Source organism: Pterocles gutturalis, unplaced genomic scaffold (assembly GCF_000699245.1).
Source record: "Pterocles gutturalis isolate BGI_N339 unplaced genomic scaffold, ASM69924v1 scaffold47312, whole genome shotgun sequence".
Classification (NCBI taxonomy): Eukaryota; Metazoa; Chordata; class Aves; order Pterocliformes; family Pteroclidae; genus Pterocles; species Pterocles gutturalis.
The window spans coordinates 1870-20171 of record NW_010111939.1 but is presented as its reverse complement, the minus strand read 5'-3'; the positions used below and the strand labels follow the sequence as shown (position 1 = coordinate 20171).

The window sequence follows — 18302 nt, the reverse complement described above, 5'->3', positions numbered from 1 at the left end:
TGGATGGCTGGACCGGCCTGCCTGAGCCAGACCCTGCCCGGGGCCAGTGCCCACCCCTGTCTCCTGTGCCCCCTCTTCAATATGTCATTCACAGAGGCACTGACTGGCTCAGCCCTGGCCTGGGGTGGGTCCAGCCTGAAGCTGGGGAAACTTCCAGCAGTTTCTCACAGGGGCTAGATCGGTGGTACTCCTTCCCCCACTCCCCACCCCACCCTGCTCCCGGCTACCAAACCTTGGAGCCAGAGGGTGGGGGGGAACCCTTAGCAGTCACGGGGCCCACCACTGCAGCCCCTCCCTTGCTGCCAGCAGAGCTGGAGTCCAGGGAAACCTTTAGCAGCTACTGACAGGAGCCATCACTGTGGCCCCTCCCTGCTACCAGACAAAACCCTCCACACAGAACCACAACATCTTCATAGCAGCTCATAGGGTGCTGTGGTTTAGATTTGTGACCAACACAACGCTGATAACACACCAGTGTTTTAGGTCTTTGTGAACAGTGTTTGCACAGTACCAAGGCTGTCACTGCTTCTCCCCCTGCCACCTCAGTGAATAGATTGGGAGGTGCACCCCAGGGTGGGGTAGGCACAACCAGGCAAAAAACCCGAGCCATCCAAAGAGGGATTTCATGCTGTTTTTTTTTGGAAAAAGGGAGAGAAGAAGGGCTTAGTTATGTTAGCAGTCTTTGCTCAGGAGCTGGCTGTGCATCATCTACCTGTGGGAGGCAGTGAGTGATTGGTTTTGCATTAATTGTCTTTGTATTACGTGTCTTTCTCTCTTCCTCCACTTTATGTTCACCTACTGAACTGAACTGTTTCTTTCGATCTTGACCCACAAGTTTTCTTGCTTTTATTCTTCCTTTCCTCTTCCCCCCGTCCCACTGGGGTTGGTGGGGAAAGTGAGCAAGTGGCTGTGTGTGCTTAGCTGCCTACTGGGATTAACCCACAACAGCTACTTTCAGTTGTCCTGTAAATTCAGAAATGTTTTTGAATCCTGCATATAAATTAGTATGTCAGAAGTGTGACAGATTCAACTACAATGCATGTATTTTCACAGATAGTGTATTTACAGATGGGCTACGTTTTGCAACTTATATGTTATCTAATACTGTATGTGTGGTGAATTAATCTATCTAATACTATGAAGTTGCAAATATCTCATCCATTATCATTAAGTAACTTCCTAACCTGTATTTCTTCAGCAATGTTCTCACCAAGAACTCCTGCATTTCCTTTTCATTACCATGCCTTTAGCTAACTGAGTTTCTGAACTATTTACAGATTTTTGTGTCTAATCACATTTCTACCACTTGGTTTTGTGTTATATATCAACTTTGTGCTTTTTGGTGGCATGATACTGCTTTGCAGTTTTGTAGCTGAGGTCAGAACTTCAAAACAAGGTATGGGATTGTTAGCATGCAGATATCCCATGAGGATCCTGTCATGCTGGTAGCTCTGATTAACTCTCTCTCAGACAGCAGATAATAGTGCTAGACAATAACCTATGGGGAGAAGAGTTCTCAGCATTCTCAAACATGATAATGTCTCCTCACAGAACTGACATATGATCAAATAAATAATTTTTGGGGGTAACGTTGCCATATACATCTATGAAGTGCATATTTTGGATGTACTGAGTTAAAATGCTGACTGTGGATGACAAAACATCCAAAATAATGCAGCTTAGTGTACAATAAACAGAGCCTCAAATGAAAATTAATTTTGTAACTTAAAATAACTGTACATTTGTGTGCTGGTTTTGGCTTATCTTCATGCCATACTAATCTCCCTCACTGCTGAGTGGTGCAGGGACATAGCAGAGTGGTTTATGGTCAGTACGTAGCAGTTGCTCTCTGCTGCTCTTTCCTCCTCACACCTTTCCTCTGATTCGGCATGGGCTCTGCATGGGCAGCAGTTCTTTCAGGAATATTAATCTGCTCCAGCGCAGGTCATCCCTAGGGTGCAGTGTGGGTGTCTGCTGCTCCACCATGGAGCACCTCCTCCTTCTCCTCCTATGCTCTTTCTCACTCTTTTGATTCCCTCCTCTTCTGCCTGTCTGGTATTTTGTGCCCTTTCTTAAATATATTATCACAGAGGCCCCACCATCGTGGCTGAGGGGCTGAGTTGTACTCTGCGGTGGGTCTGCTGGAGTTGCCTGGAACTGGCTGTGTCCAGCATGGGGACACCTTGGTCTCTTCTCCCAGACACCACCACTGCATTAACCCTCACCAAACCCTTGACACCTATACCCAATACAACTGAGTAAATATATTCATCCTGCTCGCTCTGTCACCATGCTAACATCTGTGCAAAATTATTTTTTTCTGTACTTGGCTCAACTCTGCATAATTATACAGCATTAGTTGGGGACAGGATATACTTGTAAACTGTGTTTAGTAGAAACATTTGCACTGGAAAAAGTTCTGTTCTATAAAGAGACATCAGGTTCTTGAGTGCATTCTTAAAAGCTATTAAGACTTCTATTTTCTTGGAAGAAAGATGTAGGTAAGCTAGTTGTACAGAAGTATCCAGTTTTAGAACAATAAGACTTGTTTGTCTTAAACAGGCTTTCTGGAAGAGTAACAACATTTAGAAGTCTCCAATCAATATTGTATTATTTATCCACAAGAACATATGAAGAAGTGTTCTTATGGTTTCTTTAATCTTTAGGATGTTATCCAAATTGCAGAATGAGGACATCTGTCCTTATTTTTTCGTTTGATAAGTGTATTAATCTTATGGCTGATGCTGAGATCTTGTAGCTACATCTCACAGCACTCTATTGGTGATAACTGGATTTAGATATCAACTTCAATAAAGTACCTTTGGTGATAAGTATGTTATTCCCTTTGGAAGAAAGAAACTTGTCAGAAGAAAGTCGATAGATGAAGCAGAAGTGAAGAAATAACTGGTAGAAACCACAGATAACCACTTAGACAATTTGCCATACCTATGTCAAAACTTGGCAGTTCTGGTCACATCTTTTAATAGCAAATGAGGTTTTGGGGTATGGTTTTTTTTTTGCATTTTCCAACTGTAAGAATAATAATGTCCCCTTTTCCCCAGCTGAACTTTTCTTCTATTATGTAGCAGGCTCTAGTAATGGATGAAGAAGTATTTAGCCAGAAGGATCATGAACTGCAGGTACTGCAGAATCAGATAAAGACATTACTACAGGAAAATGAAGAACAACTGGAATCATTAAAGGAGGCTCAAGAAACACATAGATTACAGGTATTTTTCCTCTGGTACACATTTCATTTATCTGTATTGAACCATCCTTCCACTGTATGAATGCGTTCGTTGTTTCAAGACAGATCTCTCAGGATGTTTTTTGGACATAACTGCTTGTCAATGTTATGGGCATTTTGTCTGAATTAGAGCTGTATCACTTAATGAGTTCATCTAGTGGGTGAAGCACAATAGTGTGATTCCTGAAATTTGTATATCAGACTAGCTGTGCCACAGCCTTCCTATATAACATGAGGTGAATCATTCACCCTCTCCGTGCTTCTACAACATGACACACTCCCCTCTCCCCAGATGTGTATTATTGCTAAGTAGTTTCAGGATGCTTTAGAATCTAAAAAGACCAAAAAGACATTATAGAATGCTTTAATTGAAAGTTTGTATAGGAATTTATTTTGTTATAGCTTTATTAAGAATTAGAGTATTGTTCCCTTTTGACTTTATAAGACAGAATTTCATCTTAATTTTCTGAGCATTTCATATTAGAGAAAACTGAGTGACACAGCGGAAACACTGCTTGCCTCCTTCCTTCTCTAGATCTTATGCTTCCTAATGAAGTTATGATGGGTTCTTAGTGTAAAAAAATTCAAGATCTAGGGGACAGTAAATAGAATAGTTAATATTCTCCCAGTGTTGCCTGTTACATGGATGCTAGATAAATTCTTATCTAACTTTTTAAGAGATAAAAGCATAAGCACAGCTAGATAGTACTCTCCTCCTTATTCTACTTTTTCTCCTTTTTCCTCTTCTTTGCTGATGGCTTGTGAAGAGTTGTTAGTGAATGAAAGGTAAGTATACTAGTCATAATCTTTTTCTTCCCTCTGTCACGTTCTTTACACATCTGGCTAGATTGATTTTTTTTTTTTTAACCTGTAAAACATAGTGTCAACTATTACACTGAGATAATTATTTTATAAATTCTGGAGGATACAAGGTAGAGATAATGAACACAAGCAGTCACACTGTAGGTGAAAGATTGTGATTGTTTCAGTATCAGAGACAGAGGAGAAGCTTGAGAGCTCTCAGGCACCATTTTGGTATTTAATCCACTAAAATGCCACATTTACTTAAAAATAGGTAGAATAATGAAAAGCAAGTGCTTCTGTCAAATATTTTAAGTTGTATTCACAGGAATATGTAATTGAGTGATACATGATTGAATAAGAACTTTAAAAGTAGCAGGTACTAGATGTATGTTAAATATTTATCCACATGTATTTATGTAACAGGTATTGTACTGTGGGGTTGTATGTACAAAGCTATCAGGGATCTTAAAAGGATTAAATAATAGTTTCAGGGTGGATTGGTTGGTCTTTGCTGCTCCCAAGGTAATAACAAATATAATATTCATATATATATTCTATTTCTTATGACACAGGAATATTATTCATTGTCTTCCAACAAACTGTCAATTTGCAGGCATTGTCTATGTGTGTTTGGAAGGAACTTGCAGTCTAAGAAAACAAGTTATAAAGAATGAACAAAAATGTATTATTCAAAGCAGAAGAATGCAAAATATCTTTCACTGAATACTTTCAGTTGACTATCACTAGCTGTTTTTCAACTTTCAAGTAGTTACTAGGCCAGATATTAAGGTTACATTGAAAAGAATTGAAAGAAATAAAGGGAGTTGAAAATAATCTTAGCTTTATGGATGAATCAGTTTAGATAAGATAAGTAGTTTTGAACAATGTACAGAGACTGCTGTAGGACAGGCATATGGGTAAGTTCGCCAAACTAGCATTACCAACAAAGTTGAGGCTGGGTAGAAGAAAAAGAAGTAGCCTGTACAAGGGATCCTGGGATCATGTACATGTTTATGTTTATTAATACAAATAATCTTTAAAGTGGAACTGCTCAAAGAGGAGAAGGAAGCCTGTATACATGTTAAATTAATTAGACTCAGACCATGTGTTTCATTTGAATATTTTTGTTGAATTCTGATTTTGTTTCTCCACAAACACACATATAAAGGAAGCATGGGCTTCATACATGTCATCTATTTCTCATTAAATGCCTAGATAAGCCAATGTAACTTACTTGAGATAGGTCTTTCTTGACAAAAATGTGTCTAAAATTTATTGGAGTTGAGGTATGTGTGCTAGATTGATGCTATGTCATAGAATTTTCAGTTTGTTGCAGAATTTGCCTGTGTGCTGCAGAAGAATTTAGGGCCAGTGAGTGATTTACAAGATTCATGACTTTTGTAAGGAATTTAGAAATGGTGAATATGATACAGAGCTCATTGTCAGCAACAGTTTTGTTTTGTGGTTTATTTTCCCATGAGAATGCAAAAATGGTGGAACAGCAAATGCTTATTGATCAGCTAAAAGAAAAATTAGAGAAGTTTATGGATGTGAAAACTTTGGACTTCTCAAGTGCTTGTGGAGGTGGGCCAGATGTTGTGGCATCTGCAAGAAGGCCATGCAGTGTCCTACCCACAAAGAGTCTGCTACACTTCCTTCACCCACCTTCAGTAACAGAGACCCGAAAGGTAAGGTCTACCCAAATGTTACATTTTTTCCCCTTTACTTTGTAATGATTGTATTTCAGTTATTAGACTTGACATGACAAATTATGGTGGCTTTCTCAGATGCTGTTTAGCTTCCCATTGAAGACTCTGAAAAATGACTTTTTAACGTCTTGCAACATATGCTATGTCACAATTGTCCAAAATGTTCAGGCTTAAAATTGTCAGTTACAATTGCTAGAGCTGTAGTCTTTTCTGGTGTTTTCCTGGGTTTTTTGAGGGTTCAAATATTCAAAAATATTATTGTCAAAAATGAATTAGTATTCTTACCAATATATACTGAATATGTTGGATAACGAGTCACATTTGGAATAAGTGTTCTAAGCTCTTGCAAAACCTTTTGTTACGAAGATATTCAGAGTTACTATAGAAAACCTCTGTAATTTTGCTTACAAACTCAGGTGATGACAGACTTTTAAATTGAAATATTTTAAAAATACCAGTAAAGAATTGCTAAATTGTTGCAAGTGGTTTTACCCATCACTTTTTTTTGGTGTGCTTTTTGACAGGTGCATACCAGCCCCCCAGCCTTCTCGCTGGCCCGGGTAATGGCAGAATTCCGTGCTCGCAGCCAGGTGATACTGAGTAACATAGAAGATCAGGATAAAGTCCTTCACTGCCACCTCTCTGATCAGAGCGATGAAGAGGAAGAAAATACGGGCAGCAAAAAGAAAACATCATTTAAGTAATTGTTTTGTTATTCTTTATTTTTTGCTACAGACAAATGTATGGCAAAGGTATTATTACTGCTAATCCTGCCATAATATGCGACCATTTGTGATATTACTTATGGTAAACTTATGGGACCAACTGGACATATTACAAAATAAGATTAATAAACATGGGTTTTTTATTTAATAAAGATTGCATAATCCTTGTTTTGGGGACAGAATCTATCATGAAGATCAGGCGATGGGAGGTGGGGAGCAGATGCAAAATAAGGTACAAATGCTTATGTGAGTTTGGGATTCTTCTCTGCTAAGATCACATACTTTGAATGAAGCTTAAAGAAAAAAAATCCTTGTGTGTTTGGAATGTAGCATGTTTTTCATTCTTCCTTAGGGATTACATAAACCGAACTCGAACACGAAAACAGGCTTCTCTGTGCCTTCTTCCTGATCTAAGTGACATGAAGTATCAAGTAGACAGCTCTGGTTTATCTAACAAACCTGTGCTACAGACTGACACAGCCACAGGTAAAATGGAAGTCATGAGAGCAAATTTTATTATGCAAGAATTTCTTTAGCACATGTAATTATTTTTCCCAGCAAAATATGTGTATTTGATACAATTATTTTTTTGTTAGACTTCAATGTAGGCTTTCAAGATTCTCTTCTTCTTCCCTTTTCTGAAACTGATGTCAGTGACTTTAAGTAATACTTACTAATTAGTAAGTGCTTTTCACACGTCAAAAGGCTGTTTAGATATAAATCTGTAGTACTGCTTCAATGAAAGAAAACGTGCTAGTATCTTATCAGAGATGTACTGAAATGGTTTCGGGAATATTTTTCCTTCCACTTTGAGTATTGAAATGGTAGTGCGTATCATTCTTTCTTTTCCTGTAGGACACATGTCAGGGAAAAGACTCTGTGCTATTCTTTCCTTTTGATTCTTTTACTTCATATGGAAGAACTCCTCACACATAATGTTCCAGAGCACTATCTTTTGGATACAGAGTGTATTCCAGATTTTTTTATCTCCATATTGCTTTGTTTTCTTTCAAGGTGAAGAAATGGATAGCCTCCAGAAAAGTCATGTTTTTAACATGCAGAAGTTAAAGAATTCAGAATTGAGACTCACTGAGGCTGAGCAAAAAATGCGAGAACTTGCATTTAATATCAAAATGAAGGAGGAACTTATTAAGGAATTAGTAAGAACAGGTAACTGGCTACTGTAGGGAAAATTAGAATGAAGAGGTTCAGAAACAGAATAAAAGGCACAAAACTTCTGAAGTCCTGCGTGTGTTAGTTTTTATGTAATTATTTTATGCAAGAATACTTTCAGTAACTTAAAGATTCATAACTTCCATTAATTACTTGCTATGATTGCACTGAAGGCTGTAAATCTTGATTACAGCCTACTCTGCTATGATACGCAGATGTATTTCTTAAATTTTTTTTGTGCTTTGCTGATTATTGCGTTTATCCATCGATAGTGTAATTTTTCATGTATGTGCAGTGCTACTGATCTCTTTGTGGACATGTATTTGTCACACGGTGTCTGGGACAGGAGGGAAGATACATCAGTGTACTGGGAACGTAAGCATTCCCAGCACTGCAGTAGAGAAGCAGGAGTCAGAAGTGGATGAGGGAAAAGGTCAGTGTCCCTGTTAGCCTACATTCCCTGCACATCTGACCTGGTATATATATGCCTGCCAGAAATAGTCTTATGATGACAGTAAGGATCTCTTTGCTCAACCCCTTCAATTACACTCTTTTCCTATGCATACTTTCTCTTGATGTTGTCTTTTGGCACTGAGAAAGATTCTGTGCCCCCAAAAATACTACTTTGGGAAAGATTGACCAAACAGGGCAAGTCAGCGAATAGAAACACAATACAAAGTTGTTTACTGATTATTAAGCTGAAAGTTGAGTAATAAATAAATGGCATATTCTTCTAGAAAAAGCAAAACTTATGAAGTGCAGGAGAGCTATTTTGGCAAAAACTACAATAGGCAGAAGCAGTGTACTTTATTTGACACTCAGATGGCACTTTATTTGGTGACATCAGGTGGCTCATGAAAAATTGAGATTTAAGACTCCTTTTATTTCTGAATTAGAAAATAACTGTATGTTCCTTTAGGATTGGAAAATGTCTCAGAAATTATTAGTTTAGCCAGAAGTAAGTAATGATTCAACTACAGAATTAAGTATTACATTTCAAATGACTATCCTGCTGTTTTTAAACTATTTGGATATGATGTCTTTAAGGTAAGGATGCTCAGTCTGTAAGCAGGCAATATTCTTTGAAAATAACTAAACTGGAGCAAGAATCTGAGCAGGCCAAAATGGAACTGGCTGAAACACAAAAGCGGCTTCAGGAGCTGGAGAATAAGGAGCTGAGAGACATTCCTGAGAAAGCCAAGTTACAAAAAGAGTTCCAGAAGAAGATGGATGCAGCTAAATTGAAAGTGCAGGTATTTCTGATTTGACCATTAAGATTTGCAAATCTCTGTCTCACTATTACCTTTGAACTTTAACACTCTGCTTGTGAAACTCAACCAGTTTTACATATTGGAAGCTGGTTGGATTGAAGTAGCTAGAGAGAAACTTAATACTTTTATACTCAGAATGCTATTTAACATATATGTGGTTAGATACATACAGTATTTTCTTGGTACATAAGAAACTAAGAAAGTGGGTGATATGAGATGCTCATACGCTATTGTATGTAGTACCATAAAAGAACCTACACAAGGAGACTATTACAAATTTATCACCTGCCATAAATAAAATTGATGTTTTAGGAAAACACTATACAAATTCCAGGTCTAAGCAAATCACTGTGATGGTTTGCAAGACCAGGTCCAATACAGTCATATTTGTTTGTCACTGACCTTCTACTTTTAAGTTCTGCTACACCTCAGTTTAAATTCTGTGTAGGGCCAGCTTCGGTGCTCTGTGCCTCTTGGTCCTAGAATGGTGGGTCAGATAGGCACCATACAGAAGGAGGTAACTGGCTTACTGCCTTGAGCTCAGGACCAGCATTGTGGTACCATTATGTGTCTGGACATTTTCCAGAGCTGTGATTTCATTTAGATTTTACTACTTGCATTGTATTGCCAGGCATGAACTGTATCTTTACTTTTTGATGTTACTTGAGATTAATTCTGCCTGTGCCAACTTTACCAGATAGATCAGAAACCACAGAAATAACAAATGATTGTTTGGGAATAAGCTAGTAAGTCTTGCTCACTCCAAGAATTCAATTAAATAAAGAATGATGTTGAGTCATATTTTAGTTCTTATGTTTCGTGCTATTAAGCTGAAATTTGCCATGAACATTCAGGCCTTACAGAAGAAGCAGCAAGAGACTAAGAATCTGGCTTCATTATCTAACCAAAGTGAGAGACAAGCAACAGAACTTGAGCAGAGTGTGGCTCAGATGAAGCATCAGCAGACCCAGCTGCAGAAGCGACTGTGTGAGGAGAGTAAAAAAAAGAAGCAACTAGAAGCAGAGATTCAGTGGGACCAGCAGCAAATTAAAGTAGGATTCTTCCTGTTTCTCCATGACAAAGAATGAGATAAGCCAGTTTTGCCTCTGCTTCCCCAAAGACAGTAAAGTATACTACCAGGCTTTCCATAGTTTTTAAGTAATTACTTTATTGACAAATGCACTGAAGAAGTTGTCTATAAACATTTTGACAGAAATCTTGAGTTTTCCTTGCTCTGAATTGCAATTTTACATGTAAATTTAGAGTCAGTATTTCAGGTTATATGTTTGTGTGGACTCTGACATTAAATGCGTTTTAAAAAGAGACCGACTGAGGCAGGAAGAATGGGGCTTTTTGTTTGTTCATAGGAACTTCAACTAAAGATGGAGCAACAACAGAAGATTCTTAAACTTAAGGATAAAGAGATTGCTGCATTTAAAAAGAAGAATAATTACTCAGTGGAAACTTCACAGAAGCTACAGGTAGCTAATCTATTCTGAGTCTGTGTGGGTCCTGAAAAAAAAAATTCTTTCTTCATCCCTAGTCATCTTTGTAAAGTGTTTGGAAGAAGAGTATTCCATCATAGTTTTCTCTTCTTTTTTTTTGCTGTAGCAAAAACTGAGAGTACAGTCTAGCAGCTCTTGTACTCTTTTTGAATGAAGGAGAGGGTCCAATGTCTTTTCTTTCTATGGTTTGTCAAAGGTGCTGATTCAGAGACCTGAGAATTCAACAGGTTTCGTTGTCTGTTAGGTTTGAGGGTGATCCTGATGAGCTCTGTTACAAGTGTTCCATGGTTGGTTTGTTTTTTTATTTTTTCCTCTGACATAAATGACAGAGGTCTATGGTTTTAGTTGTTCTTAACAGGTTTAGAAAAGCAGGTGTCCTATGCAGCAGTGACACCTATATTATTTTGAGATGTGGACATTGGAACATGAGAGTTTCATGAGTTACCCAAAGTTTTTATAAAGGTGAAAAGAAATCTGAAACCTTAAATAAGGAAATTTGAAAACTCTTTAGCCTTACTAGGAATATATACACTGATAAACTGTGGCCTCAGAATAAGTTTATAATGGACTGTGCTAGCAGGATCAGAGCTCTCATTTACTGTCTTTCTTTCTTGCAACATCATAATTTCTTGTCACTTAATGTTTTTCCACAAATAGCTGATCTTGGGCAACTATAATACAATGAAAATGGGCTAGCTGAATTCTTGTGGTACCTTCCAAAACTAGTTGCTGTGATTATATAGAAGACATCTATTTATATATCTGTTCCTAGAAAAAGAATACATTTCATTAAGGGCATCTGATATGAATTTGTTTATACAAGATGTAGCAAGGTCCCATTGCCGAGTATCTTTTTCAATCAGTCCAAATTCTGTATTGTTCTGAGTCAACATTCTGTTGCAGAATTAATGTTAACATTAGGAATGTCAATTTCTTCTATAGTTTTATCAGTTATTATAAAAAAGGAAAAATATAATTATAAAATTCTGACCAAAAAAGTCCTGGTTAATGCTCTCTGGATCTCTGTTTAAACTTTAGAAATTAGAAGAGCAAAAGAAATGGCTGGATGAAGAAATGGAAAGAATTCTTCAACAGCACCAACAGTTAGCAGAATTAGAAGAAGATTTGAAGAAAAGAGAAGCCATTGTAGCCAAAAAAGAAGCATTATTGCAAGAGAAAAGCCACCTGGAAATCAAGAAACTGAGATCTAGCCAGGTGATTTCAGAAAAAACATGAATCACACCACAGTTATAGTGCTGACTGGAAGAAGGGGTGGGGGGGAGGCAGATAGGTAGCAGAAGAGGCTGAAGGCATGTGACCTGTATCTCTACCACTGCATGAAGTTATTGTGTGGCTTGAGCAAATCAACATTTAAAATGTGAATAACACAGAATAATAGTTTGTATTCGCTTTTTCTCCCCAAAATTCCAACAACAAAACAAACCAAAAACATCTGAACTGTGGAGTTCTGTTATTGCATAGCATTAAATAATATGATATCTAAAAGTGACTCAGTTCTTTTGCAAACTAGAGGACATGACAGGGAAACATTTTGCATTATTTATTTTTCAGTAGCAAAAATGAATAGAAATTGAAGTATCATTGTCACTCATAATGACTAGCCTCTTTAATTTTTAGTATGTAGAAAACTGCCCGTTGAGTGTTTTTGTTTTCTTTCATCTTTTGAATAAAGAGTAAACTTTATGGTAGCTGTTTACTCAAAATAAATGGGGTCTCATTGCAAGAAGCAGGCAAGTCTTTCACTGCAGAATATGGTGGTCTCACCTACATTTTTCTTATTGGAAGGAGTATCTCAGTTTTATATCTATGATTGCTGTGGTTTTTTTAGGCTTTAAACAAAGATAGTATGAAATTATCTACTCGCTTAAGTATGCTGGATCAGGAACTGTGTGATAAAGGTATGCAGCTGCAGGGCAGCACCACTGAAGATAAGACAGCTATTTTGGAAAAAATTCAGGTTCTTCAAACGGAAAGGGATCAGCTGCTCAGAAGAAGAAATAGTGTGGATGAAAAACTGAAAGATGGCAAAGTGTTGTCAACTGAAGTAAGTAAGGACCTCTGAGATAAATATAGGTTTTAGGTAGTGTTGTATAATAGAGTGTTCCAATCACAACCTAAAATGTCTCCAAGTATTAGATAAGCTAGAACCTAGAAGCTGAGGTTGGATACTTTCGTAAATAGCAATGTTAAAATACTCTTACGATAGCACTGCTTATATACCAGGGAACAAAGTTTCAGCTAGTGCCTTGACAAATTCCACTGGCCTAAGGATCATATAATCAGAAATAAGGAAAATAGAAATTCATCAGTTTTTCATAGGCAGCTATTTTAACATCAGGACATAAATCAAGGCAATGTAATCACATAGTTATGCCCCTTGATTTTTTTAATAGGATTTTGTAAAAAAGAAAACTTCATCTGCAGGCCTCCATATTTTTACAGCAGAAATAAGTCATACTACCTGGATGGTCCATGCTTGAATTGATCAGTATAATTATGCTGAAGATATAATAAATTAACATAAAATGCACAGATTGTATTTAGGACTTGAGAAGCAGTATGGGCATGTGGCTGAGGTGATAATGTGCCAGGAAGAACCCTACTTGCCTCAGTCCTCAAAATTCTCTGCAGTGCTTCAGGCCATGCATTTCTTCAACTTCCGTATACAAGTTATGGTCACCAAACTCCTTGCTGACCTGATTCATTCATTAATCCAACAGGAAATAGCACAACCAAAAAAATAATAGCAGAAGTCAAACTGCAGGGAGAATGAGGGAAGGATAGAAAGGGAAACATGACTTCTGTTTTTGTGGTGAACCTTTTGATTGACCCCTGTATCATGGAAGGGGTACTATGGCAGAAAAAGACATGTGTTCTATATTTGTATTCTACCTGTTATTTTTCCTATTCCGTTCTCTGTACTACTACTAGTTCATCTTGCCCTTAAGTTTAGCTTCTCTCTTGAGAATGAAGTTAAAGATGTCTTATGTATAGAAAGACTAATTCTACACTTTAAAGATCTCACTTGTGTTTCCCTGTAGGAAGAACATGTCCTTTTCCAGCTGGAAGAAGGAATTGAAGCGCTGGAGGCTGCTATTGACTACAAGAATGAAAATATTCAGAATCGCCAGCACTTGCTTAGGTCATCTTCACAGATTCTTTCACAGAGTGAGAATAATGTAATAGGAAAACTAGTTTCCCTGTCTGCTGATGAGCTTAGAGCTATCCTCTTCAAATATTTCAACAAGGTTTGTTTTGGCTAATGAATAATATTTTATCCTACTTTCTGTTACTATTCTAGATAATTAAATGAAATAATGTCAAGAAGTAAAAATAAATGTAACTGGCTTTTGGTGAAAATCTCTTAAGGTTACATAGATCTGCTATTAAGTAAGATGGTTTTAATTTTTACATTAACCTAAATAGGATACTTGTGTATTAACTTTGTATATCTTGTTTTGGGGTCATTAGCTTCAAAGGTGCTGCAAATCTGCAAATTTCCTTGCTCCTTTCCAGTGCCCTGTGTTGCTAAATTTGGAACAGCAACGTATTTAAATAGTGCTGTCATATTGAAATTCTTCCCCACTGCAGGCTTCATAAAGCTCAGGATAGTATTCCTATTTTTTATTCTAAATCCAGTATAAACTATTTTTGCATACACTGCGTGCAGTGTGTACAGCCACATACTGAAGAATCAGACTGACATTTGCAAACATAAAAATTAAATGCATTAGGACATGATCTGTCTTTGTGAACTTGGGTGAACCTTGAGTGATTTTATGAACAAGTTGTCTGTGGGATGCAAGCTGGAAGTTTTCCAAAATCAGGAAAACACTGTTATTTTCAGTTTAAATTTTGCACAGGGTTTGAAAAATCCACTAGTCCATGTGATCAATGTGCAGAGCTCATTTCTCAAATATGAGTTTGTAGCAGCAGGCAAGTCTGTTTCCAAGATAAGCTTACGGCTTGTAGAGACGATTGCTTTTGTATGCTTTAATCTGTTAAGCAGAAGGGTAAAAGCTTTTACTAAAACGGTTTGATAAATCAAAAGAAGTTTATTTATTTCTTAGATTGTTGGCCTACGTGAGTCTGAATGTAAATTACAACTGGAGATTGAAGAACAGAAAATGAAGGTCATAGACCAGGAAAACATAATACGTGAATTAGAATCAGCACTTGAACTTGTCAAGTTGCAGTGTGACAGGCACCTAACCCTACAACAAAAAGAACATGAGAAGAAACTGCAGTTCATACTGCATCATTTCAAAGGTATTTGCTTCTTGTGGGGGGGGATTGTACAGCAAGTATTATCTTCAGCCACTACTGAGAAATACTGTATTCCAACTGAAAAAAAAAAAAAAAAAAAGAATAAGGTTCAGAGATGTATTTTGGCTGTCACTAATTCTGATGTTGTGCAGGATGCTGAGGAACAGACACATAGTGTCTGTATGAACAGAAAATTGAATATTTTTTAAAGCAGTATCAGAACTGTTGTATTTTCATATTGAATTTGCTGATGTTGGGAAGTTGAAAGATACTGGTCCTGGTGATCTTGATCTTCTAAATACTCCATTCAAACTGACTAGCGGGGTTGGCCTTTTTTACTAATTAAAATTTACACACTGCAAGCAAAGTGTCAGCAAGATACAAGACATATTCTGTCTAGTTGGGCATCTTGATTTTTGGCACAGAGATACTTGGTTCTTAAACTAGTTTTACTTGTCCTAGAACAAGATAGTGAAGGTATTGCAGAAACCTTGAAAGCGTATGAAATAAAAGTCCAGCAACTGGAGAAAGACTTATTTTTCTATAAGAAAACCAGCAGAGAGCTGAAAAAGAAACTGAAAGGCCTCTTTGGAGAGTCATCCCGTCAATTATTGGCATCCACTAAATGTAAGTATATTGTCTTAAAATATGTAAGCACTTGTCAGTAGACCATTTGAAGGGTGGTGAACACACAGAAGTATATCCGATAGACATACACCTCTCTCCCAGTTTCAAAGTAGGGACAACATTGGTTTGTACCTGTAGCAGTAGTATACCAGTGGTTTAAATTATTCATCTGTTTTCTCTGGATTTTAATGTAATTTCAGCATCCACAAGCTCAAACTGTTGTGGTTAAGAAAAAGGAATTTTACTATCTGAAAGGGTCTGAATGATGTTGTAACTGTTTTGTCATATGCCAGGCTTTTAGATAGGCTGCTCCCAGCACTTGATTTCGTAAACGTTGTTTACTGGGAGATTGTCAGTGAAGAAGTCTGTACTTTCAGTTATTAACTTACTTTAGTTAGTTGCTTACTAAGGCTAAAAGAAAGGATTTATACACTTGTATGAAGAAAAAAAAAAAGATTTCTAATGGGATTCTGTGCTTTGAAACAAAACCAAAACAAACAAAAAAACCCACACAAAAACCACCAAACCAACAATCAACTGCTGCTGTAAGTTTTCGATTGTTCCACGTCCTAGAATCCAAACCTACAATAGAGTTATTCAGGTGGAGGAGAAAAGAAGATTCCATTTCTGTCACTATTTTGGTTGTCTCTCAACTCTTGATGCCATCACCAATACCTGACAAGCACAATACAGCCTTCTTGGCCGTGTGCTACTTCTTAAAGCTCAGCATTACTGATTTTTCCTCCCACCAGATGCTTCTGTTTCTTTCCACTTGGGCAGTGCCATGCCTTCCTAACACATACATGCTGGTCGTGTGCCTGCTGCTCCTAGAGTGAATTAAGGCCTTGCCCTTGCCCTCTAGGCAAGAAGATGAGCCAACACATTCATTCCTATAAAGTACACTGTCAACCTGTGAACATGAACATTCTAGAGGATTATAAATGAGTGTGGGAAAGACTATTCTCTGTCTAGTATGCAAAGCAGCATGTAATTCTGGACATGTGTCTGTGTGGGGAAATGCCCATCCTAGCCCGATGGTAGCAAGAAGGGAGAAGATCCCTGTGAATTTCCAGCTTTTCAAATACATATATTCCTAAGTTTTATAAGAAATACTCTGTGTTTAGTTATTTTTCTTTTTAATACCTTTGGAGGCATGCTGCAATACAATGTAACAACACTTCATAATTTGTTGCTGAGCTTTAAAAAGAATAAAAGCTCTGTGTGTACATTACAGTCAAATTTACAGAATGTGTTTTGTGTGTTGTCCTAGTGTAATTGCTGGCTGGTTTTGAATATATGAATAATTTCATATTTGACTGTCATGGTTCAGTTGTTTTAAGACTGCTTACTAGGTTAGATTACAAGTTAGAATGGCGAGGCTTGTATTACCAGCACCGTGTTGGAGGAAAGTAACAGCTAATACCTCTTGACGTTTTTGTATGTGACAAACTTATTAACAGAAAGGATAAAATGTGAGGTGCTGATAATTTTTTACTATGTTCACACTACAAATGTGATGCTGTAAAACCATATTGACTAACTCGTATTTCTTGATGGCAGGCACTCAGAAGAGTTGTAACTTTTACCTATCTATCTCCTCATAAATTTCATTTTAGATCACAGTGCTGGTGACAAGGCATCCAATCAAGATGAAGCAGAAGTTAATTCTGAAGAATTCAAGTCAACAGTTAACCCTGAAACCAACAGTAGGCCAGGGAAAATAAAAGAAACAGACAGAACAAGTATTTTAAGAACACAGCAGAATTCATACAAGTTTGGAGAAGATGGTTCAGAATTTGGGTGCAACAAGGAATGTTTGTCAAGCACTAGTGATGACAAAATGGGAACAGAAGAAGCTCAGCCTTCAAAATCTCATCCTCAGCTGCCTTCTGTTGTCCAGAGAAGAGAAACTGTAACACAGTTTCAAAAAGTAACTCCAGTAAAACTACCTCGCCGAGAGCTACGTCAAATTCCTCCCTCTGAATTATCTTTGAGACGCTCAAGTGTTGGAGCTGGTGTCAGTTTTATTGCTCTAAATTCCATTGAAATGGACAAAAAGTCTAGTGTCAGTGAGACATAGATACTCTTCACTGCATTTCTAATAGCTGTTGCTACTGAAGCAACTGGATTAGATTTCTTTGTTCATGGTCTTGTTAAGTATCAACCATGGATAAATGAGTAAGTTCCTTCGTTCTTATTGCTCATTATTAAGTCATTAGGTGTTATGCTTACATAGTTTCAGTGAATCCAAGATAGATTTTCATTAACACAGTACGCAAGAACTTCACTTCAAAGGCCTTTTAACATTGAAGAGATTATTTATATCAGTTTAGTTTTTTTGTAGTAACTTCAAGCAGTATTTTCTCAAAAATTGCACTGTGAAGTGCACTGCACCTGTCTAACTTAGGTTTCCTACAACAATACTGTACTTCACTTTCTTGGGTCAGAAACAATAACAAACTAATTAATTTATTTTAATATAGAGATAGAAAATTTAGTTGCCAGACTGTCACCTGGTATTGATAATGACTTGCTTCTGTACACTTTTTATCTAAAAACATTGTATAGAAGCCATGTTTGATATCAAAATCAGTACCTAAAGATAAAATTGTTCCCAAGAATCAACATGAAAGTACCTGCTTTTCTTTTTTTCTTCTTTGTTTATGAAATTAAGATAATTGCTCAATTGACTTTCTTTTTTTGGTTGTTGGGCTTCTAAAAAATTCCACTTGGCAACTCAAAGTGTGATATTTATTTTTGTACTAGTACAATGGAAAAAAACAGAGGACCAAACTCAGCATCCTCTAGGTAAGCCAGATGGACCAATATATTATTTGTACTAATCACTCACATCCTTTCACAATTATTCATCTGGATTCCATATCTACTTCAGAACAAGGACTACACATATCCTTGAGTTTACTGCTATACTGTTGTTGGTAATGCATTCAGGA

At 37.1% G+C, this 18302-nt stretch overlaps 1 protein-coding gene across 1 annotated transcript; it reads left to right on the top strand.

Moving 5' to 3' along the window:
* Positions 1-3086: 3086 nt before the first annotated feature.
* Positions 3087-17428, top strand: KIF27 (kinesin family member 27; the record flags this gene model as incomplete). The annotated part of the gene is made up of 14 exons (XM_010073868.1): positions 3087-3230; positions 5533-5739; positions 6285-6460; positions 6838-6971; positions 7500-7655; positions 8706-8911; positions 9784-9981; positions 10297-10410; positions 11473-11649; positions 12284-12499; positions 13497-13703; positions 14526-14724; positions 15184-15348; positions 16965-17428. Coding segments are annotated over 14 exons (2763 nt in total), but the record flags the coding sequence as incomplete, so codon positions are not given.
* Positions 17429-18302: the final 874 nt, after the last annotated feature.